Consider the following 25793-nt stretch of genomic DNA (forward strand, 5'->3'; position numbering starts at 1 on the left):
GCTCTCTCTTCTCTCTATCGTTCCGTTCCTGCTCCCAGCTGTTCCTATTCCCCTAATCAATCATTTAGTCTTCCCACACCTGTTCCCGATCCTTTCCCCTGATTAGAGTCCCTATTTCTTCCTTTGTGTTCCGTTCCTGTCCTGTCGGTTCCTTGTTTAGAATTCACCGTGCTGTGATTGTGTATCGCCCTGTCGTGTCGTGTTTTCCTCAGATGCTGCGTGGTGAGCAGGTGTCTGAGTCTGTCTGGTTCAAGTGCCTTCCCGAGGCAACCTGCTGTTCACCTGCTGTTCAAGATCGAGTCTCCAGTTTGTCCTCGTCATTTCGAGTGAAAGTTGTTTTTTTGTTTGTATTTACTTTACTGGATTAAAGACTCTGTTTTCGCCAAGTCGCTTTTGGGTCCTCTTTCACCTGCATGACAGTGAGACCACTAAAATGGCCTACAGCTCAAAGCCATTGGCTTGCGTCCCAAATGGTACCCGCTATACAGGAAATGGGGTGCTGTTTTGGACACAAACCATTTTCTTTTCATCAGCTAATCGTTTATTTATGGGATTTGGGTGCAAAACCCAACAAATCCCCCAACACGACCACAAAAAAGTTCCACACCTATAGACCATGATCTCACCTTTGTCTGAGCAATGCAGTAGCAACTCAGGGGCATTTAGTAAAAAAGCCAAGATTGTTTTGGAGTATGTGAATGTACAAGAAGTAATTCTAGAAATTTGATTAAAACTGCCATTTATAGTTTTTTGACATATCAGAAGAAAAACACATCTCTGTACCATGTAAGCAAAAGGAGGCTTTTAGCAACACAGTACAAATCAACCCTGTGTCTTTCCCAATCCAAATCAAAGGCTCTGACCACATTCAAATGTGTTTTAGTTTGACAGATAGGCTTGACAACAAGCCATATATTAGCAAACATAAGGATTCTTCAGCTTTGGTTGTGTTGTCCACCAATTTCACATTCCCCCGTCGTTCGCACGGTCCTACTTAATCAGCGAGAGAGAGAGAGAGAGGCCTGGACAGATCCTCTCCAGTCCTTGCTATCTCTTACTGTACATCTCATCCCCCTTTTCCAGTTAAAAGAAGGTAAATAACAGACAGACAGCTTCATTAGCTCTAGCATCTGTGGAGACCACTCTGCCCTGGCTTGCACCGGCGGTCGCTTAAATACTGGAGCTTTTACTCAAGGCCCTGGCGGCGACCTCCGATCAACTATTGTTTGTTTTATTGTTTGTCATGAGACTTTCCCTGGACAGTGGGAGTTAGAGAAAAAAGAGATCTGAACCTGAGCTGTGGCTGAAAATGTCATCTCTCTCTCTTTTGTTTCTGTTTTGCTCCACAAACAACAAATCATTCAGTTGAAGAGATTTCAATGGAAATCTAGCTACTCCAGAGCTAAACCTGACGATTGGCAGCTTGACAGAGATCTGTGTGGTATTCGGAAGGCTAGGTTTTCAGTCGGATACCTTTTGGATTCATTTTCCATTATTCCCACACTGGAGGATTCCTTATTGTAGGAAAAGGTGGGTAGAATAGCTGTCTCCATCAGGAGTACTGTTAACACACACACACACACACACACACACACACACACACACACACACACACACACACACACACACAGGCACGCTCGCACACACACTAGAGGTCGACCGATTATTCGGAATGGCCGTTTAATTAGGGCTGAGTTCAAGTTTTCATAACAATCGGAAATCGGTATTTTTGGGTGCCTATTTGCCATTTTTTTTTTACATTTATTATTATTTTTTTTTACACCTTTATTTAATCTTTATTTAACTAGGCAAGTCTTTTAAGAACACATTCCTATTTTCAATGGCGTTCTAGGAACGGTGGGTTAACTGCCTTGTTCAGGGGCAGAATGACAGATTTTCACCATGTCAGCTCGGGGGCTCCAATCTTGCAACCTTGCAGTTAACTAGTCCAACGCAATAACGACCCGCCTCTCTCTCGTTGCACTCCACAAGGAGACTGCCTGTTACGCAAATGCAGTACGCCAAGGTAAGTTGCTAGCGAGCATTAAACTTAAGTTATAAAAAACAATCAATCATAATCACTAGTTAACTACACATGGTTGATGATATTACTAGACATTATCTAGGGTGTCCTGCGTTGCATATAATCTGACTGAGCATACAGGCATACGAGTATCTAAGTATCTGACTGAGCAGTGGTAGGCAGAAGCAGGCGCGTAAACATTCATTCAAACAGCACTTTTGGGCGTTTTTCCAGCAGCTCTTCGCTGTGCGTCAAGCATTGCGCTGTTTATGACTTCAAGCATATCAACTCCCGAGATGAGGCTGGTGTAACCGAAGTGAAATGGCTAGCTAGTTAGTGCGCGCTAATAGCGTTTCAAACGTCACTCGCTCTGAGCCTTCTAGTAGTTGTTCCCCTTGCTCTGCATGGGTAACGCTGCTTCGATGGTGGCTGTTGTCATTGTGTTGCTCGATCGGGCCCAGGGAGGAGAGGGACGGAAGCTATACTGTTACACTGGCAATACTAAAGTGTCTATAAGAACATCCAATAATCAAAGGTTAATAAAATACAAACGGTATAGAGGGAAATAGTCCTATAATTCCCATAATAACTACAATCCAAAACGTCTTACCTGGGAATATTGAAGACGCATGTTAAAAGGAACCACCAACTTTCATATGTTCTCATGTTCTGGGCAAGGAACTGAAACATTAGCTTTCTTACATAGCATATATTGCATTTTTACTTTCTTCACCAACACTTTGTTTTTGCATTTTTTAAACCAAATTGAACATGTTTCATTATTTACTTGAGGCTAAACTGATTTTATTGATGTATTATATTAAGTTAAAGTAAGTGTTCATTCAGTATTGTTGTAATTGTCATTATTATAAATAAATTGCCCGATTTATCGGTATCGGCTTTTTTGGTCCTCCAATAATCGGTATCGGGGTTGAAAAAATCATAATCGGTCGACCTCTAACACACACACACACACACACACACACACACACACACACACACACACACACACACACACACACACACACACACACACACACACACACACACACACACACACACACACACACACACACACACACACACACACACACACACACACACACACACACACACACACACACACACACACACACACACACACACACCGCTAGAACACCAGAAATATTAACAATAGAGGATATTGTACCACTTTAAGTTAATGACTCAGTCATTTTAGTCCATGAAAGAGGTAGCAATTATTGCCCTCTTTTTAATCATGTTAAACCCTTCATCAACTGATTTTGTATTAATACTTGAACCTGCTTGTCATTTTCCAGACCTACTCCACATGTTTCTGTCTGACCACCCCTTTTTAATCATGTGATCTTTCCGAAGGGTGTTTGAATTCATTCCATTTATCCTCCATGATTTGGATTGTTGCTTATTCATGCGTGCACTTCCAAAGTACTGTATTACCCATAGCTTGAGCTGTTTGCCTGCGTATTAATTCATTTTGTTTTAATGATGGTAGCTAAGTAGGAGTTTACCTTTAGAAGTCCCTAGGGCTTACTCCAGGTAAATTACTCAAAATGCTGTTGTTTATGCCTTTCACTAGGAAAGCAACACATGGGAATAAACTCGCTGAAGTTGAACCACTGTATAGGCGAATAACAGTAACTGACAAACGAATGCATCTAGTGATGTGGTTAAATTAAAACCTCACTTACTGTAATGTTGATCAAGTTAGGTCCTTTTCAGATTGTTCACATTTTTTTGAAAGGGGTCAAAACAAACAATGCAGTCACACACGCACACATACCAATGTCCATATTATTTAAAATGACAATATTTGGCCAATCTAATTCCAACCCATTCAGTATAAATTCATCATGTACTGTAAGTACCTGGGAAAAGTAATTGAATCCCTTCCAAAACAAAGCCAGCAACAATATGTCTGAAAAAAAACACCCACTCAAATAAACAAATAAAACACTCAGCTATGTTCCAACAACACCTCATCTTTTACATTGAATCCAACCAATCCAAACCAATCTCTGTGTGCCCAGTGCCTTTCAATCCCCCATAAAAGGACTGTATGAACTCATCTTGGCCTACAGCAGGTTCCCCTACAGTCAACTGAATGGTCCTTTATGGAGGAAACATAATTTGAAAATGGTTGAGAGAGATCGTGTGTGTGTGTGTGTGTGTGTGTGTGTGTGTGTGTGTGTGTGTGTGTGTGTGTGTGTGTGTGTGTGTGTGTGTGTGTGTGTGTGTGCGAGTGCGTGTGCGTGCCTTTCAGACTGAGACATACCATAGAAGTACAATACAGTGGTTAACACAAGAGACATCACTCAGGACTATGATTGACAAAACAGTATTTGAATGACAAAAGCAAAGTCATATCAGTCTCAGGCATAAAACATTTTAATTTTTTAAAAATTAAATCCTCTTATTTGTATGTTGATTTCCTGAAGATGTAAGTCAGACGCAGTGTGTGTTTCGGTCTGTGTTCTTGCACATGCCTGCGCTGCATGTGTGCTTGTGCACTTCGCCGTGTGTATCCCTCAAAGGCAGAATAGCGCTCCCCCTTGGCCCTTGAGTGCATTGGAAATGTAGATACACACATACATACAGTGGACCTCTCCATGATGTCTCACTGTAAGTACCCCTGACATCAGGCCCTTTGTGGCACTGTTTTAATTGAGCCCAGGATGTGGAGAGTTAATTGATTCAGAAACGAAGATCCAACGGCAAAGTTGGTGGGACCGAAGGTGCACGCCTTGGCTTTTTTCTCCCTCACCTTCTTCATGTTTGGGAATGCTTGCCACTTGGATGCTGCATGCCATCTTTCTTAAGGAAATCATCAAGATTCTGGAGGAATGGGAGGGAACAACGGAGAGAAGGAATACCTCTTGTCTTTCATTCCACAGCCCTATTCTTTTGAGGTTTTCTTTGCGGTGTAGATTGCCTTACCCCTTGTTGGCAACTGATGTTTTCTCGCAAAAGCAGTTGTTTTGTGGATTAGCTTTGTGTGGTGGGTCTAGCTGTGTTTTTTCTCTTCTTTTCTATAGAGCCAAACTGGTTTTTAGATTTTTGCTTTAAACTACTTCAGGGGGAAGCATCTGAGTGGCAAAAGAACAAGACCAAAATGTTCCCAGTCACTTTTCATCCCGCCAAGTTCAATGTCCCCCAAAGAAGTGGTGGAAGGGTCTTCAAAGATAGATGGAGGGGTTGAGGGTAGTTGAATCATGGAACTAAAAACAAATAAAAGATAACTAAAGTCAAATATACTGTGTTCGTAAAATGTATATAGTATGTATAAGCTGGCAGTAGAAGCATAGTTATTGTGGTCCATTATTTTACTCCAATTAGGGAGGGGTGGTAGGGTTAGGGGAAATAGTAAAGGAAAATATATACAAATATATAAGCAGTACCAGTCAAAAGTTTGGACACAACTACTCATTAAAAGGTTTTTCTTTATTTGTACTATTTTCTACATTGCAGAATAATAGCGAAGACATCAAAACTATGCCAAGGGGGTTGAATACTTTCGCAAGCCACTGTAATTAATTTGATAAAATAACCGTCATCACATTAATGATAGTCACGTCACAACAAATTTTACTATATTCTATTTTGTGCAAAGCTGTTGTTAGGGTTCGTTCCTTTCGTCCTTGTCAATCATTGGCTCATTGGTGAAATTAGCATTATAACAATTTATTTAATTAAATCATTCAAAAACCTGTATTAATGCAATTGCAGACAGAAGTTCACAACAGGAACATAATGCATGTTTCTGAGTAAGTTCTGTATCAAATAAAGGGTCTCAAGTTGTTTTGTTTAACCCGAAGTCCAGTCCTGGTGATGTCACTTCCTATGTCATTACCTTTTTACCGTGCCTACAAAGCTTTATAAACAATGGCTTTTAGTGTTATCTAAAAATGTAGCAGTAAATGTCCACTCCCCAAAGTTGATTTCTTGTAGAATGTTTGACAAGTCTTATGTCCTACACACCCCTGCAGAGTTATGTCTCAGTCACACATTTCTCAGAGGGGTCTCTTTATAAGAGAGAGAGAGAGAGAACTAGAAAACAACTGTGGAACAATACTAAACCTCTATAATGAATATATACTGTATATTCTTAATCTGTAGTCTAGGACACTATAAATGTAAGGAGGGGGGGGGGTCTTATAACCCCTCCCCTTCTATTAATACAACATAAGCCTAATCAATTATTATAATACATCAAACATTTTGGTACAGCCCTGATCATGACCCCTAGCTTAACCTGACACTGTCATCAACGCAAAGGGTGGCGACTTTGAAGAATCTCAAATATAATACACTGCTCAAAAAAATAAAGGGAACACTAAAATAACACATCCTAGATCTGAATGAATGAAATATTCTTATTAAATACTTTTTTCTTTACATAGTTGAATGTGCTGACAACAAAATCACACAAAAATGATCAATGGAAATCAAATTTATCAACCCATGGAGGTCTGGAATTGGAGTCACACTCAAAATTAAAGTGGAAAACCACACTACAGGCTGATCCAACTTTGATGTAATGTCCTTAAAACAAGTCAAAATGAGGCTCAGTAGTGTGTGTGGCCTCCACGTGCCTGTATGACCTCCCTACAACGCCTGGGCATGCTCTTGATGAGGTGGCAGATGGTCTCCTGAGGGATCTCCTCCCAGACCTGGACTAAAGCATGTGCCAACTCCTGGACAGTCTGTGGTGCATGGAGCGAGACATGATGTCCCAGATGTGCTAAATTGGATTCAGGTCTGGGGAACGGGAGGGCCAGTCCATAGCATCAATGCCTTCCTCTTGCAGGAACTGCTGACACACTCCAGCCACATGAGGTCTAGCATTGTCTTGCATTAGGAGGAACCCAGAGCCAACCGCACCAGCATATGGTCTCACAAGGGGTCTGAGGATCTCATCTCGGTACCTAATGGCAGTCAGGCTACCTCTGGCGAGCACATGGAGGGCTGTGCAGGCCCCCCAAAGAAATGCCACCCATTTACATTTACATTTACATTTAAGTCATTTAGCAGACGCTCTTATCCAGAGCGACTTACAAATTGGTGCATTCACCTTATGACATCCAGTGGAACAACCACTTTACAATAGTGCATCTAAATATTTTAAGGGGGGAGGGGGTGAGAAGGATTACTTTATCCTATCCTAGGTATTCCTTAAAGAGGTGGGGTTTCAGGTGTCTCCGGAAGGTGGTGATTGACTCCGCTGTCCTGGCGTCGTGAGGGAGTTTGTTCCACCATTGGGGAGCCAGAGCAGCGAACAGTTTTGACTGAGCTGAGCGGGAACTGTACTTCCTCAGTGGTAGGGAGGCGAGCAGGCCAGAGGTGGATGAACGCAGTGCCCTTATTTGGGTGTAGGGCCTGATCAGAGCCTGGAGGTACTGAGGTGCCGTTCCCCTCACAGCTCCGTAGGCAAGCACCATGGTCTTGTAGCGGATGCGAGCTTCAACTGGAAGCCAGTGGAGAGAGCGGAGGAGCGGGGTGACGTGAGAGAACTTGGGAAGGTTGAACACTAGACGGGCTGCGGCGTTCTGGATGAGTTGTAGGGGTTTAATGGCACAGGCAGGGAGCCCAGCCAACAGCGAGTTGCAGTAATCCAGACGGGAGATGACAAGTGCCTGGATTAGGACCTGCGCCGCTTCCTGTGTGAGGCAGGGTCGTACTCTGCGGATGTTGTAGAGCATGAACCTACAGGAACGGGCCACCGCCTTGATGTTAGTTGAGAACGACAGTTTGTTGTCCAGGATCACGCCAAGGTTCTTAGCGCTCTGGGAGGAGGACACAATGGAGTTGTCAACCGTGATGGCGAGATCATGGAACGGGCAGTCCTTCCCCGGGAGGAAGAGCAGCTCCGTCTTGCCGAAGTTCAGCTTGAGGTGGTGATCCGTCATCCACACTGATATGTCTGCCAGACATGCAGAGATGCGATTCGCCACCTGGTCATCAGAAGGGGGAAAGGAGAAGATTAATTGTGTGTCGTCTGCATAGCAATGATAGGAGAGACCATGTGAGGTTATGACAGAGCCAAGTGACTGACCATGACTGACCCACCACCAAACCGGTCATGCTGGAGGATGTTGCAGGCAGCAGAACATTCCCCACTGCGTCTCCAGACTTTGTCATGTCTGTCATGTCTGTCACATGTGCTCGGTGTGAACCTGCTTTCACCTGTGAAGAGCACAGGGTGCCAGTGGCGAATTTGCCAATCTTGGTGTTCTCTGGCAAATTCCAAACGTCCTGCATGGTGTTGGGCTGTAAGCACAACCCCCACCTGTGGACGTCGGGCCCTCATACCACCCTCATGGAGTCTGTTTCTGACTGTTTGAGCAGACACATGCACATTTGTGGCCTGCTGGAGGTCATTTTGCAGGGCTCTGGCAGTGCTCCTCCTGCTCCTCCTTGCACAAAGGTGGAGGTAGCGGTCCTGCTGCTGGGTTGTTACCCTCCTACGGCCTCCTCCACATCTCCTGATGTACTGGCCTATCTCCCGGTAGCGCCTCCATGCTTTGGACACTACGCTGACAGACACAGCAAACCTTCTTGCCACAGCTCGCATTGATGTACCATCCTGGATGAGCTGCACTACCTGAGTCACTTGTGTGGTTTGTAGACTCCGTCTCATGTTACCACTAGAGTGAAAGCACCGCCAGCATTCAAAAGTGACCAAAACATCAGCCAGGAAGCATAGGAACTGAGAAGTGGTCTGTGGTCACCACCTGCAGAACCACTCCTTTATTGGGGGTGTCTTGCTAATTGCCTATAATTTACACCTGTTGTCTATTCCATTTGCACAACAGCATGTGAAATGTATTGTCAATCAGTGTTGCTTCCTAAGTGGACAGTTTGATTTCACAGAAGTGTGATTGACTTGGAGTTACATTGTGTTGTTCCCTTTATTTTTTTTGAGCAGTGTATATATTTAGATTTGTTTAACACACGTTTGGATACTACATGATTACATGTGTGTTATTTCATAGTTTTGATGTCTTCACTGTTATTCTTCAATGTAGAAAGTAGTAAAACCAAAGAAAAACCCTGGAATGAGTTGGTGTCCAAACATTTGACTGGTACTATATATATATATATATTTTTTTTTATATATATATATTTTATAATATATTTATAAAAACAGATATGGGGGATTGGAAATTATGCAGGCAAATGGGTGCGTGTGGTTTCCGGAACACACACCTAGCTGTGTTCATGTTCTTTGAAAGTTAGACCGTTTTCATTATACTGTACCACCTAAAGGCACAGCAGAGCACTCCTTACATTTCTGGCCAAGTAATCTCTCCACTTTGACCAATTAGATCACTAATTGCAGAGCCAAAATGTAGTAATTTGAAACATTTGTTAGATATCTGATCTTGTAATGGGGTACGGTGGCCAATGCAGATCACAGAACAGAGCCGAAATGAATTGAAAGTTCCCTGTTGTTGTAAGAGTATCCTAGTATCCTAAGTCCACACTATCCTAGGCCCTATACACTATACAGTAGCCTGTAGACATTTGTCACACTGTAGTTCTGAAGATACTTGTTTTGCTATTTACGTGTTTTAACAAGTCATTTGGGTAAATGGCTTCCAATGATTGCCTTATTTTGTTTGTCCCAAATGGCACCCTATTTGTATAAAGAAAAGGGTACCATTTGTGATGCAGCCTGAGATTATGCTTTATGTGTAAGTAGTGAGCCCTATTTCCATAACGTGGACCTTTTTTCAGCCACAGAATAATTGATGTGCCTTTTATGGCTGTGGAAACGTTTGGCTTTCAACTACTGTTATCATCATTACCATTTTCATTACAATTATGGTATCTATTATTAACATCTGTTTTTAAACATTTACACCTCAAAATATACTGTAGCGAAGGACCGTGTTTAACTCATCCCGCTAAATTTATTAGAGTAAAGTAGTGTAGTGTTGTTTGATAATAATATTTTTATTCTGTTATTTTGTCATTGCATGGCATGTCAGTATCAGTGACCTGTAGGTTATACCAGCATGGCCACCCACCTCGGTATGAGAGAAAGAATATTTCAGTAAATCTTAATTCAATCAAATCTACAATGCGCTATTTGCAGTTTTAAGCCCTATTCGAACAGGATTAGTCTTACTGGGGGAGGTCGGGTAATGTAATTATGTGCACGAGCACAAAACACCACATCTGTCATTTTAGCCCCGTCCAAATCTGCCATGTCAGTTATTTTTACATGGCAGGAGAGTAACAATTCCAGACAGAATAAGCTTCTGCTGATAATACTAGTCCTGTGCTAATTGACATCCCTGTGTTTTGAGAGAAATGTCTGAGTTTGACAGGTGTTGCTCCCGTTTTGAGCAAGAAAACAATAACTGATTCGATAAATAGTTTTTCATAGCCTATATATGAAGGGCCTACATGTGTCAACTTTCACAGTAAATGCTTTTGTTTATATGTTTTGTGTGAATTAATTGAACATCGCCAACATACATCAGTAAAAAATATTGCCTCTATTTAATGCAACCCTTGCTGTTAATAGATGGCAAAGCAGCAGCATACAACTGAGCTAAACATTAGGAAAGTATCAATTCACTTTGTCATCCTTAGCCTAAAAACTAATCTCAAGTGCAAGTGCACCGTTTAGCTCACATCTGAAGGCTGGGGGGCATTTACTGTAGGATGTCTTCTAATAAAATATCCCAACATAAAATAGTGATTATGACCACGCTTCCTAAATTCAAATGGTATGGCGACAATATACCAAAGATGGTTTGGTATGGTTTCTAAACTTGGGAACCAAGCTGGAGTTATCAGTGTTGCCCCATTATCACCGGGACTTGTTGAAATATCTTCACACCTAGAAAGAAAACTCCAGGCTTCCGTCATAACTGTCCATTTATTGAAAAAAATATGATTCACAGGGATCAGCTTTGAAGAAAAACAACAACTCTGGAATAAGGGACATTCTGGGCTAAGAATTACATAACATTCTCTAGTAATACTAGTCACATGTGAATAGGGTTTTACAGTTACATTTAGATAAAGTTTTTCTTATGGTCTAACAAAAATCTTAACATTGTAGAAGGTTATGACTGAAACCAGCCCTTAATGGTTACCTTTATGTCAAATTAACCAATTAACCTATAAATTTCCTCCAATCCAGATTAACCAATCCACCATGGTTTCCGTTAACCAATCACCTTTCTCACCTGTTGTAGGTTTGGAACTGCCCTTCATGATGATGCCCCACCCCCTGATCCCGTGCAGCTTGCCCCCTGCTTCTGTCACCATGGCAATGAGCCAGATGAACCACCTCAGCACCATCGCCAACATGGCCGCCGTCGCACAGCAACAGAGCCTGCCCTGCAGAATGGTCACCTCAGTTATCAAGGTAAGCTGTGTATAATAAACATAATACTAAACTAGAAAGTATTATATTATATGACAGTGTTTCCCAATCCTTATCCTTAGGACCCATAACTTTGTTACTGTTAGGGCAAAAATAAAATATGCACCCATTTGGGTCCCCAGGACCAGGATTGGGAAACACTGTTATATTCCAACATGGCCGATGTGGCACAGCAGCAGAGCCTGCCCTGCAGAATGGTCACCTCAGTAATCAAGGTAAACCGCTAGAATGGACTTAATTTACTAAAATGTATAGTAAACACATTACAAAATGGCTGCCATGATACAGCAACAAACAGAGCATGCCCTGAAGAATAGTCACCACAGTCATTGAGATGGACTGGCAGAATGGACACACACTGTGTATAACTAACATACAGCTCTGGACATTTAAAGTTACTTATCCTGAACTTTTGACTGCGATGACAGAGTGAAAAGCACTATGGAAATGTACATTGATTACATAGAATCTACTTTCATGGACCTTAGTTGTCACTGATGACCTTGTCACTGATGTCCCTCTGTCATTGACAGGAGCGCGTCCCAGACAGTCCCTCCCCCACCCCTTCCTTAGAGGACGGCAGGAGGCCCGGCAGCCACCCGTCGTCCCACCGCAGCAGCAGTGTCTCCAGCTCACCGGCCCACACAGAGAGCTCCTCAGACAGGATACGTACGTCCCCCTATTCCCTCCCCATGCAACGAGTCAGACTGGCTAACTGCGTGTTCAGTTCCGCAAGTAAACAAACCCACCCCGCTAACCCACTAACCCAATTTTGATATTGTTGTTTTTGTTGTACTGAACCGATAAATTGATTGATTTGGGATTTGTAGTGCTCTTCAATCCTAGTCCTAGTTACTCACTGGGTGTGTAGCCCAACAGCAGTAACACACCTGATTCAACAAATCAAGTGGTAGATGATTAGTACACTTGATCAGTTTAATCAGGTCTATTAGTGCTGGGATGGAACAAATCCTTGTACATTAGGGGTTCCTTAGTACCAGAATTGAAAAACACGTATTCTGAATCATCCACGTGTTCAAAATTTGATAGTTAGAAGTTCATTTCCAAAAACGGCATATACAGGTCAATTCGAACAGACAAAGACATATTCGAGTTCACCTGTACTACTCTCTCTCTCCTCTCCAGCCATACATCAGAATGGTCTTTCTATGAACCAAATGAACCAAGCTCTGCTGGGCCTCTCCCCTAGCATTCTGCCTGGGCCTAAAGAAGGAGACCTGGCCCACGACATGAGTCACGAAGCAAAGAGGATGCACATTCACAAAGGTAAGACGTGTCCTATTGAAAAACCTATATTCACGTTGACAAAGGTAAGATATGTGTCTTATTTTCATACATATACAGTGCCTTCAGAAAGTATTCATACCCCTTGACTTATTCCACATTTTGTTGTGATACAGCCTGAATTCAAAATGGATTAAATATATATATATATATATATATATATATATATATATATATATATATATATATATATATATATATATATTTTTTTTTGTTGCTTTATTTAACTAGGCAAGTCAGTTAAGAACAAATTCTTATTTTCAATGACGGCCTAGGAACAGTGGGTTAACTGCATGTTCAGGGGCAGAACGACAGATTTGTACCTTGTCAGCTCGGGGGTTTGAACTGTATTTAAAAGGAAATACAGAAATATCTCATTTACATAAGTATTCACACCCATGCGTTAATAAGTGTTAGAATCACCTTTGGCAGCGATTTCAGCTGTGATTATTTCTGGGAAAGTCTGTAAGAGCTTTGCACACCTGGACTGTACAATATTTTCCCATTACTCTTTTCAAGATTCTTCAAGCTTTGTCAAATTAGTTGTTGATCATTGCTAGACAACCATTTTAAAGTCTTGCCATAGATGTGCATGCAGATTTGCCACTTAGGAACATTCACTGTCTTCTTGGTAAGCAACTCCAGTATAGATTTGGCCTTGTGTTTTAGGTTATTGTCCTGTTGAAAGGTGAATTCATCTCCAAGTGTCTGGGGGAAAGCAGTTTGAGCCAGGTTGTCCTCTCAGATGTTTCCTGTGCTAAGCTCCATTCTGAGTTTTAAAAAATCCTAATTAACTCTCCAGTCCTTAATTATTACAAGCATACCCATAACATGATACAGCCACCACTATAAATATGGAGAATGGTACTCAGTAATGTGTTGTATTGTATTTGCCCCAAACATAACACGTTGTATTCAGGACAAAAAGTTAATAGCTTGGCCACATTCTTTGCAAGTATTACCTCTGCCAATTAGGTTAGTATGGTGGAGTAACTTCAATGTTGTTGATGCATCTTCGGTTTTCCCCTATCACAGCCATTAAACGCTTTAACTGTTTTAAAGTCTCCATTGGCCTCATTGTGAAATCCCTGAGCTGTTTCCTTCCTCTCGGCAAAAACATTTCAGCTTTTAATTTTTAATAATTTGTCGAAAAACATCATTCCATTTTGACATTATGTGATATTGTGTGTAGGCCAGTGACAAACAAAATCTGAATGTAATCATATTTTTTAATTCAGGGTGTAACACAACAATATGTGGAAAAAGTCAAGGGGTGTGAATACTTTCTAAAGGCACTATACCTTGCAATGTATCGTATTTACATTCCATACATGTATGTATGCTCCATAAGTCATTTTGTTTGGTTATGACAACCTCAATGCAACCATGTATTGAATATTGAAAAAAACTTTTATGTTTAGATATGTCAATACAATTGTAAATTATTTTAACTGATTTAAAAAAAGGATTACTACTTGTTCACTTATGGTTTACTTGTAGCAAATACCAGATAGGTAAGTAATCTTAGTAAATACTAGGTGAAAATGTACCTTTATTTATGATAAGTAGTCTACTAAATGCTTAGATATGTCTCTATACTATAGATGAATTCCACTACCATTCCCCTCTATTGAGTAAGATTTAGAAACATGTATAAAACAATTTTACTCAAACAAGGAGCAGATACAAATGTATAATGCTGTGAGTTAAACATAAAAGGATGCAAATAATATATTTTAGTATTCTATGATGGTTTAGAGTTGTGCTGGGGTTGGGTTTGTGTGGTGTTGGGTGGGGTGGAGGTGGATAATGATAACAAAACCACAGTGGAAATCATTGGGCTGTGTGTTCCCTTTTGGTTAGCGGCTAACAATTAGCCCAAAGTGGAGATCAGCTCTCGTCCTTCCACTCACAATATGAAGTAGTAAATAGTAATAATTAGTGTGATCATGCTCTGAATTCATAGGTCAAACTCCACGACTGTGTGTGTGTGTGCGTGTGTGCGTGCGTGCGTGCGTGATTGAGTGCATGTGTGTGTCTACATGTGTGTGTTACAGTGTGCAGAGCTGCAACCATCGGGGGACATAGTGTAATAACCATTGAATATAAACAAGCATGATCTTCTTCTACCACCATCTGCATTCTCTGTACTACTCTGCTCAGTGCTCACCTCAACCAGTCTTTGCATAAACAGAGACATAACACCTAACCCTCAGCCTATTAACACCATGCTGTTCTACCATACACACATTACAGTTTTGTTGACAATTCAGACCTGTGATGTCCTATGATATGTGATAGAGAGAGAGAGAGAGAAGGGGGGAGGGTGAAAACCAGACAATCCATTTGTGTAACACACACACAAACAAACACGACCACATTATTATTGAGATTGTAAATTCCTAATATGTCACCAGTGTTGATTAGGATTCCCGGCTCTCCAGCGCGGTTGTACCAGAGGTCTCGGTTCTGCAGAAAAACATTTTTATAAAATAACCCATTAATGCAGAGGAGTGCAACTAAATTAGTTACCAATTTGCTGAGCATGAATTAATGAAGAGAGCTTCTCGCGGCTCCCACAGTTGTAATTTTCATAATAACCCCGGACCTTTATTTGGCAGGTTGTTTAGTTTTTTCGTTTGAAGGTTTTCATTAGTCTAATGAGGAGTGTGCAAGGGCGAGCAGTCAGCACAATTTACATGAGGAAGCTATCATAATAAATGAGGCAATTTGAATAACACACACAGCTTTATGCGGTGAGATAAGAGAGATTGTAGTCGGTCGGCAGACCCAGCGCTGGTAACCAATACATTAGAACCCAACTAATAACCAAAGTAATCCCAATAAAAGCTTTAAGTGAAGGAAATAAAATGAATGATAGATATATTGAACTGTAATGATATGATACATGATGCATTAGATGAGTAATATAAATGTGTTCCATTGTCAAAGAGCGAGGGAATTGGAGGGAGGGAGGAAGGGATGGAGAGGAGGGGGTCTTATAGCAAGCTTTTTAATTAGGATTGTTCATCGGATCAGTTTGTTTAGACAAATAAGATAACATTCCAATGGTTTAACGATATTTCTCCACTTGTTTGGTCTTTATGGTCTTGGTCGAGAATTGAATTAATCTTGTGCATTATACTCACACAGAGAGAACAGAGGAGGGGACTGTAGGATGCAGTGTCCTGCCTCTGCCTCCATATATGAGGGTTAATAATATCTGCTCGTATCGGCTATCGAAGACAAAGTACACCGTTACTGACGCGGTAATGCAACCGATCATTTGTCGCCGTGAAGATCTCTCATCAGTAACTGTCTGCTATCGAATACAGTCAAACTACACAGATACTGCACTGACAGAAACTATCTCTCCGCTCTTTTCCACATCCTCTTTGATGACAAAGGACAAAGACCATTTGTTGTAGTTGAAATCTCTTTATTACTTCACGTCCAGTCCATCCTCATTCTAGCTCACAACCAGATGGTATAGCTTTCGGGTGTCTTTTCAACTTTTTTAACACAATTATTGTTGGCAAGTAACGATCGTTTGCAAATAGGACTTGATGATATGATGATGTTCCATAATAAAATTGAAACAGCAAAAGTACAAAGGCCAGCTATGTATCTCACATCAAGCTAATTGAATCGCTTCACAAAGGGAAGTCTGTGGTGATCACTTTCGACAAGCCCGCGTCTCGTGAAACAGCAGGTAGTTGACAAACAAAAGGCAGAATAAAAGACACGGAAGCCTTTGGTTGTAAACTCATTTTAGATATCAAACATTGAACATGATTTGATTTACTGGGGGAGAAGCCTTTTTAAACACAAGCAATATGCGCAACACTCCGGTGTTGCTGTAGAAACCATATGGAAGATGAAAAGCACAAACAGATATATTGATTAGCCAAACATAGAACAACGAAATCTAGGGCACCAGACGTTTAATTTCACCAGTAAAAATGTTGTGTGAAAATGCACTAGATGTTTCTATTCACTTACAGTGGTTATGTTTTGTTGGATCTGGAAATGTGGTGCTGTCACGCCTTGGTCATTGTATTTTGTGTTTTTGTTATATGTTTGGGTAGGCCAGGGTGTGACATGGGTTTATATGTTGTTTTTCGTATTGGGGTTTGTAGTATTTGGGATCGCGGCTAATTAGGGGTGTTGTATAGGCTTGGCTGCCTGAGGCGATTCTCAATTGGAGTCAGGTGCTTATCGTTGTCTCTGATTGGGAACCGCATTTAGGTAGCCTGAGTTCGCTTTGTATTTTGTGGGTGTTTGTACCTGTCTCTGTGTAGTAGTCACCAGATAGGCTGTAATTAGTTTCACGTTCCGTTCTGTTGTTTTTGTATTTAGTTCAGTTATTTCATGTACCGCGATACTTTCATTAAAGTCATGAGTAACCTACACGCTGCATTTCGGTCTGACTCTCTTCATTCAACAGACGAATGCCGTTACAGGTGCAATGGAACCAATGGAATACTCTCAAAAGTAGTAAACCTGCCCATCTGTCACGCCAAACACCAATCTAACCCTTGACGCATCTGAAAGAGAACAAATACTATTTCCACCCGGGTCTGGAACTATAGTCTTGTCATGACGTCACACAACTCTAGCGGCTAGAATGACTGACAGGTCTCGTATGACACAAGGAGACTTGGAAAGCAAACAATCTGTAAAATGATTCTGTTAACCATATTCTAAAAAGGGAAAGGTTTGACTGTAATGGGATATATTCTCATTTCCTGTGTAAATGTTATGTATCCTTGTTGACACACTGTGAGATGGACTGATAATGTCCCACCTTGGATAAATGGATCATCCTGGTGTATCTGATCACACAGAGACATGTAAAGTTACCTCTCATTACCCCTTTAACCCTAATTTAATGTAACACAACTTTGTTGAATCTTCATTCAGATCCAGGCAGAGAAGTTCATAAAACTAAAACACAAACAGGAATACATGCTTGCTTGCATGCGCACTCACATACGCACATACACACACATACACACACAAGCATACACACACCAATTACTGTACTTTAACATTTAAACATAACCTAAATCACACATAATTGGCATCTTTGAAACAAGCATTAGCCAAGTAGTTTGCTGTGCTAAATCAGAGCTACAGTATAGTGTTTGTGTCCAGTAAGACAGTCAGGCAGACATATTGGTGTCATTGCATGGCATTGCAATCCTCCAGGGAGTATCCAATGCTGTTCTCTTCTGTGTTGTGTTCTGCCGACTAACGACATTAGCTGCCGCTAATCCAGACTGAATATACTGAGTCGATCTCAAAGGAAGACAAAAGAACTAAGCGGAAATAGGGAAGCCAAATGTTTAGTAAACTCTTAAAATGCCCAGCTTAGAGAGTTTAGAGGGTGAGAGAGAGAAGAGCTCCGACTCTCTCTGCAATTGCTACAAGCCTAAAAGGGGGCTCGGAAAATGAATACAAATCCATTAGCGGGTCCTGGTTTCACAGTTATAAAAGGACTTAAGGGCGGGACGTGTTAAACGTGTGGAAATCTGTTTTGATAACATATTGGGCTTATTGAGCTTTGCCGCCGCCGCTGCTCAAATTAATAACACTTCATTTGCAGACGGAAGAAAGCCGTGGCGTGGTATTTCCAGTTAAAGAGATTAATTTTGAAACATCTAATTGACAGGCCAGGGTCAGGCGGGATAAGCAACAGACTCTGTAAGAGACGGCCGCACGGCAAAGTGAAGGTGACTGGAATACGCCTTTCAAAAACACCCGTAGAAAGGAGAGGGAGAAGAAAGAGAGAGAATTAGTTGTCAAGAAGTGTCCCTCCACCCCCTATTCTCTCTGCCTCTCTCTTTATTATGATTTAGTTTCCCAGTGAAAGGTTATAAAAGCCATGTATAACAGTGTAATATCCATAGAGTGAAAATGTGAAGGTTTGACTCGCAATGTCCTCAAGTCAGCTAGCTACCAGACTGCAGTGTGATAAGAAGCAATGTTCTGAATAACTCCTGCCTCCAAGAGGCTGTTTCCATGTTTTATAGGCTTTACCAAGGAAAAGCACACAAATAGCATTTGTTTCGTGGCAAGTCTGTAAACATGATGAACTGTTAGTGAAGTCGCTAACAACTAAGGCTGCTGAAAGCTAGAATGTATTCCAAATGGCACCCTTTTCTCTATAATGCAAAAGTAGTGTACTATATAGGGATAATGGTGCCATTTGGGACACAAATGCTGGTGTTTACCTTGGCTGAGTATGTGGTGCTTGGCATGTTGGTAATGTAGCATCGCCTAATTACTATTTACATGTAAACATGAAATGAGACAAACAACCTCACAGAATGGCTATTTAGAAAAGGTGAGGAAAAATACAGTAATTTATATTCAGGGTCAACCTTATCTGACTGTAACAGCTGTAGAAGCGGTATGTGTTGTTATTTTGAATCGCAAATTTCCAGAATTGGACATAATCCTACTAATTGTTTTCTGCTTCTGTCCAAGGGCACGCAGGTACAATATGGGCTGGCTATATTGTAATATGCATAATAGCAGATGCTCTGATATGTAAAGTGTGAGGGGGGACCAAGTGCCTGGTTATACTTTTTTCATCATTCTGAAAATAACTCTATCCACTGTATGGCTAATGTGCTTCGGCCCTAATCCAATACGATGAGTGATTTGATATTCAATTACACATGTTCAATCCAATGTATATATATGAAGCCATTTTTTACATTGTCAGTTGTCTCAAAGTGCTTTTTTTCTCTATCTTTTCTGACAGTCTGGAGTAGAATAGCAAGCATATCAAAGCAACAATGCCTTACTCCTTGTGCCTTACAGTGCATCCCTCTCACACCCCAACGAAGGCACTTGTTCATTCCCCCTGCAAAAGGTAACATGAAACAGAGGCCTGCTGCTGTGTGTTCCTGATGGACAGGCAGATTTCACCTTGGCCAGTGAATGATAATGCATTATTAAATTTGCCTCGGCCGCTCTCCTAGATACACTAGGAGCTGACCACAGCATATTTATCTCCCCATCTGAGCCTCACGTTGGCGCGCATCTTGGCAGCCAGAGCGTATTCTGTCACTTTTGAGGCATTTTAAAGATTACAAAAGAAACTCTCTGCCTCTTTTTTTTAACGTTCCTTAAAAGCATCACCCTGCTCTTCTTTTTCTTCTATGAAATGCGATTAGCGGATGGAAGAGGGTGTCACGTAATGGAACGTTCATGAGAAAGGTAGGGGGTGGAACAAATATCCAAATGAACTGCCCTCCCCACTCCCGTCTACCCCACACCACCTGACCTGAAGCTATAGTCCCCTCTCTGCACAATCAGCACTCCCTGTCTTTCTTCCCTCACACAGGGGGCCGGGTGAAATTTGATTGATCCTCTATCAAATAATGATTTTGCTTGGGCATATGCACTGACAAGTTATTTGATCACAAAGCATTATTGTCTGCCAAGTCACATTCCGGGGCTTGTGATAGCTAATGATAGGTAGATAGGTAGTGAGCATCTTTGAAGGCCCCCTTCCCCCTCCCGCACAACACCAAGGACACTAGGTTATAAAAAGAAGACTGATGCAGAGCAACTCAGTGGATTGGGCTAAAGTAAGGAAAATAGGGAGATGAAGAGAAGTCACTTACAGGGGAGATAGCTGAGTTGTAATGATACTCTATGTGAATTGAAAACCCATCCATGTCTGTAAAGTGTTTAAGTCGAAATTGTCGAGGTTGTGTAACGGATGTGAAATGGCTAGCTAGTTAGCGGTGGTGCGCGCTAATAGCATTTCAATCGGTGACGTCACATGCTTTGAGACCTTGAAGTAGTGGTTCCCCTTGCTCTGCAAGGGCCGCGGCTTTTGTGGAGCGATGGGTGACGATGCTTTGAGGGTGACTGTTGATGTGTGCAGAGGGTCCCTGGTTTGAGCCCAGGTTGGGGCGAGGAGAGGGACTGAAGTTATACTGTTACAGTTGCATTTCTGTACCAACCTCAAGAAACAAAGAAAAGTAGTATGAGGCATATAAAAACAACCGTACCTTTTATCAAACACTAGTTAGAGCATTTGAATCCTATTGAAACCACCTTACTTCATACCATTTTGGCATTAGGCAAAGATACCACTGCACTACTACTCATAACCACTCAAATACACTTAGGAAAAAAACTATAACTTTTGTTTCATTCTGCTTTGATGTTCTTCAGGATTTGGAGTCCTGTACTGTATTTCAGCTTCCCCTTACATCATCTCATGTTGGATCAGCTGTTGAATTATCTAATTATCTCAGTGATAGTGCCTATGCTGCATTCCATCAGTCATACTGTAGGTAAAGTACGACTGCCACCAGAACAGGTCTGCGAACAGGATATATCAGGACATTTAGGGCAAGGCGCTGACTTTAGTAGGTCGTGTCTTACATAGCTCAAACTGTCATCTAAATTTATTGGCGGCAGAGTTTGAGCAAATGTTTGAATACTTAGTGTTTTTATACTGCCAGAAGAAATGTTGCTTTTCACCTTATGTAGCCTTGCCCACTTTACCCAGAATCATTTCAAATTTGTTTGTCTTCCAACTTCCGGCCGATTGACACACAAGGAAAACCATAGTTAAATATGAATTACATTTGTCTATGTAACTATGAAATAATATCACAATAAAGTGCACGGAATTGGAAATATGCACTACATGGCCAATCTGTGTGCTTAGGGTCACTGAACCTTCGCCCCAGTCTGAGGTCCTGACTGCTCTGGAGCAAGTTTTCATCAAGGATACCCCTGTACTTTGCTTCGCTCATCTTTCCCTCGATCCTGACTAGTCTCTCAGTCCCTGCCGCTGAAAAAACATACCCACAGCAGGATGCTTCCACCACCATGCTTCAATGTAGGGATGGTGCCAGGTTTCCTTCAGACGTGACGCTTGGCATTCAGGCCAGAAAGTTCAATCTTGGTTTCATCAGACCAGAGAATCTTCTTTCACATGGTCTGAGTCTTTAGGTGTCTTTTGGCAAACTCCAAGCGGGCTTTCATGTGCCTTTTACTTTGGAGTGACTTTCGTCTGGCCACTCTACCATGATGGCCTGATTAGTGGAGTGCTGTAGAGATGGTTGTCCTTCTGGAAGGTTCACCCACCTCCACAAAGGAGCTCTGGAGCTCTGACAGAATGTTGGGTTCTTGGTCACCTCCCTGACCAAGGCCCCTATCCCCCGATTGCTCAGTTTGGCCGGGCATCATTCCATTTAAGAATGATGGAGGCCACTGTGTTCTTGGGGACCTTACACAGCCCGGAGGTGTGTTGGGTCATTGTCCTGTTGGTAAAAAAAAGTTATTCCCCCTAAGCGCAAACCAGATGGGATGGCGTATCGCTGAAGAATGCTGTGGTAGCCATGCTGGTTAAGTGTGCCTTCAATTCTAAATAAATCACATACAGTGTCACCAGCAAAGCACCATCACACCTCCTCCATGCTTCACGGTGGGAACCACACATGCTGAGATCATCGTTTCACCTACTCTGCGTCACACAAAGACACGGCAGTTGGAACCAAAAATCTACAAGTTGGACTCATCAGACCAAAGGATATTGCTCGTGTTTCTTGGCCCAAGCAAGTCTATTCTTTTTGGTGTCCTTTACTAGTGATTTCTTTGCAGCAATTCGACCATGAAGACCTGATTCACACAGTCTCCTCTGAACAGCTGATGTTGAGATGTAACTCTAATGAACTTGTCATCTGCAGCAGAGGTAACTCTGGGTCTTCCTTTTCTGTTGTGGTCCTCATGAGAGTGAATTTCTTCATAGCGCTTGATGGTTTGCGACTGCACTTGAAGAAACGTTCAAAGTTGTGGAAATGTTCCACATTGACTGACCTTTGTTTCTTATAGTAATGATGGACTGTCATTTCTCTTTGCTTATTTGAGCTGTTCTTGCCATAATATGGACTTAGTCTTTTACCAAACAGGGCTATCTTCTGTATAACACCCCTGCCTTGTCACAACACAACTGATAGGCTCAAACACATTAAGAAGGAAAGAAATTCCACAACTGAACTTTTAACAAGGCGCACCTGTTAATTTTAACATGGCGCACCTCATGAAGCTGGTTGTGCCAAGAGTGTGCAAATATTTCAGCAAGGCAAATGGTGGCTACATTGAAGAATTTCAAGTATAAAATATATTTTTGTGTGTTTAACACTTACTTGGTTACTACATGATTCCATATGTGTTATTTCATAGTTTTGATGTCTTCACTATTATTCTACAATGTAAAAAATAGTGGAAATAAAGGAAAAACCCTTGAATGGGTAGGTGTGTCCAAATTTTTGACTGGTACTGTATGTCATTATATTAACATGCATATATACAATATCATATAGGTCATTATTAATTCCGGTTAGGCGGTGGATGTGTGTGTTTCTGAAGAGAGATCTCAGGATCAGTGTATCATATCTGTTCTGAGCAGAATGAATGCTGCTCCCTTGTCTCCCCTGACAGCCCCTCAGACGCTTAAGGATTTATGAATATTTCCTCCATGCAGACATTCCATCTGTGTGACACTACCCGTGGCCTTGAGAATACGTTTCAATCTATTAAGTCAAATCAAAAGTGTCATTACTTCAAATTGGTAGGGGGAGAGGGAGAAGGGGATAAAGATAGGTAAAGAGCGAATGGGGATTTTCTTATTTGTTTTATTTATTTAACCTTTATTTAACTAGTCAAGTCAGTTAAGAACAAATTCTTATTTACAATGACGGCCTACCCCAACCTGGACGATGCTGGGCCAATTGTGCGCCGCCCTATTGGACTCCTGATCATGGAAATGGGGGGAGAGAGAAATAGAGAGGGATAGAGTGACACACTGAATTGGTTACTACTGGAAAAGTGCAGCCCATAGGGCAGTTGAAATGTAATGATATCTCATGGGAAAAAATTAGGATGTAACTTTTCCAAAAGTCATGGTAAATATCAGTGTTTTGAGGTCCCAAATTCTAATTAAATGCCTGTGGAGAGTAATGTTTGGAGGAGAGCGTTTAGGAAACAAGGCCCACTGGCCACACGGATTATCTCTCTATCGTGCTCTTTCTATCTCGCTCGCTCTCTCCACATACATGGGTTTGTGCAGCAAGCGATTTCATCTCTAAGTTAAAGGAACATTAGGGATAGAGGTAGAAAGGAGGGGGAGAAGGAGAGAGAAAGAAGGGAGAACACAGGGCTTGATTTTCCCACTGTGATAAGAGGGTGGTAGCCAAATGTTACCTGTGTAACATGTGCCAAAGCATCTAGGGCTCTTGACTTTGTCCCCCAATTGGGATGGAGCACACTCTCATTTTCCTCCTCCTCTACCTCCTCCTACTCCTCTTCTCTGTCTTGAAAAGGAAATTAGTTAAAAGGTCCAATGCAGCCGTTTGTATTCTAATATCAAATCATTTCTGGGTAACAATTAAGTACCTTACTGTGATTGTTTTCAATTGTGATTGGAACCAAAAATCTACAATTTGGACTCATCAGACCAAAGGATATTGCTCGTGTTTCTTGGCCCAAGCAAGTCTATTCTTTTTGGTGTCCTTTACTAGTGATTTCTTTGCAGCAATTCGACCATGAAGACCTGATTCACACAGTCTCCTCTGAACAGCTGATGTTGAGATGTGTCTGTTACTTGTTTGGGCTGCAATCTGAGGCTGCTAACTCTAATGAACTTGTCTAAAGTAATCCAAAATAGTTTCTCTGGAAGTGTTCTGAGTAGGGAGGGGAAAATTAAAAACTAGCAATTTGGAACTCTCTTTCTTATTGGTCTATTAACTGTCACCAGGCAGGCCAAAACTCCATCCCACCACAACAGGCTGACATTTAAAAATGGATTTCCAAACAGCTCTTAGACTAAGAGGTCATTATCATAATTTTCACAATTGAACAGTATTATTCCAGCCTCATAGTGTGGGAATATATATAAAACACAGGGAAATCACATTATTGACTGCTCTGGGCCTTTAAATGTGTGTGTACGTTTGACTGTGTATCTTCATGTGTGCATGCTTGGTCCTGCATGGCTTCATTTGTGTTTGTGTGCACGTGTTTGGAGTGGTGAAAGACTACATGGTGAAAGACTATGTTTGTGCATATTCTAATGAATCTATGTTGCGTATTTCACGTGCGTCTTTATTTCCTTCGATATTCCACAAAAACATAACATATCTAAAGATGAAATCCACTTTATCGATTGAAGCAAGGTTCATGTACATTTGTTTCGGAGCTAGGTTTTCTTTGACAAGGTGAAGGAAAAAAACAATCTAATCACTACCGCTACAGTCTGCAGTAGCGTCATCTTCTATTAGCGGGCAAAGAGGTCACAGCCACTCCATTTGAAGGAGGACAACTTCCTCCCTCCTCAGCCACTGCTGGCAGGTCAAATAAAATCTAATTGTGCCTGGCTGAAAGCACACCGCCCTGCTTTGTGTATGTGCCGCTGACAACCTCCAGGTTTTAGCGCTCCATTATCCTGCTGGGAGGAACACACCGTTTGCAAGGACACAGGCTTAACCTGTCAATATATCACACTGACTGCTCTGGCCCCAGCCAAATGCACAGGCTGCAGGGAGAGACTGTTTCTCTCTCCCTTGATTTGCTCTCTCTCTTTCGCTCAGTGTCTCTTTCTCTATATTTTATCTCTTTCTCTCGCCCTCTCTCCTCTTTCATACTTGTATCTGTCTACCTTCCACAGCTCTCTCTCTCTCTCTCTCGCTCTCTCTCTCTCTCTCTCTCTCTCTCTCTCTCTCTCTCTCTCTCTCTCTCTCTCTCTCTCTCTCGCTCTCTCTCTCGCTCTCTCTCTCTCTCGCTCTCCCTCTCTCCCTCTCTCCCTCTCTCCCTCTCTCTCTCTCTCTCGCTTTCTCTCTCTCTCTCCCTCCCTCTGTGTGAGGATTCAGCTGAAAGCTCCCGAGGGAGCTCCGGATTCAAACACAGGAACCAGAAAGCATATGGCACATTTTCAAACTCCCAAGGTCAATTATAGCTATTATTTATCCAAAGATTGTGACTACATTTCCCAAAGTTTCCTCTAGATTT

General features: G+C 41.7%; 1 protein-coding gene across 4 annotated transcripts in view; it reads left to right on the top strand.

Moving 5' to 3' along the window:
- LOC124043724 (dachshund homolog 1-like) overlaps positions 1-25793 on the top strand; it is a 284092-nt gene that overhangs the window by 218003 nt on the left and 40296 nt on the right. Inside the window, exons 4-7 of one of the 4 annotated variants that reach the window (XM_046362622.1) lie at positions 11254-11426; positions 11567-11659; positions 11978-12179; positions 12591-12731. In XM_046362622.1, the coding sequence (XP_046218578.1) occupies positions 11254-11426; positions 11567-11659; positions 11978-12179; positions 12591-12731 (609 nt within the window). The remainder of the gene's footprint in view (positions 1-11253; positions 11427-11566; positions 11660-11977; positions 12180-12590; positions 12732-25793) is intronic. The other 3 variants (XM_046362623.1, XM_046362624.1, XM_046362625.1) reach the window with 3 other exon arrangements.

This window comes from Oncorhynchus gorbuscha, linkage group LG09 (assembly GCF_021184085.1).
Source record: "Oncorhynchus gorbuscha isolate QuinsamMale2020 ecotype Even-year linkage group LG09, OgorEven_v1.0, whole genome shotgun sequence".
NCBI lineage: Eukaryota > Metazoa > Chordata > Actinopteri > Salmoniformes > Salmonidae > Oncorhynchus > Oncorhynchus gorbuscha.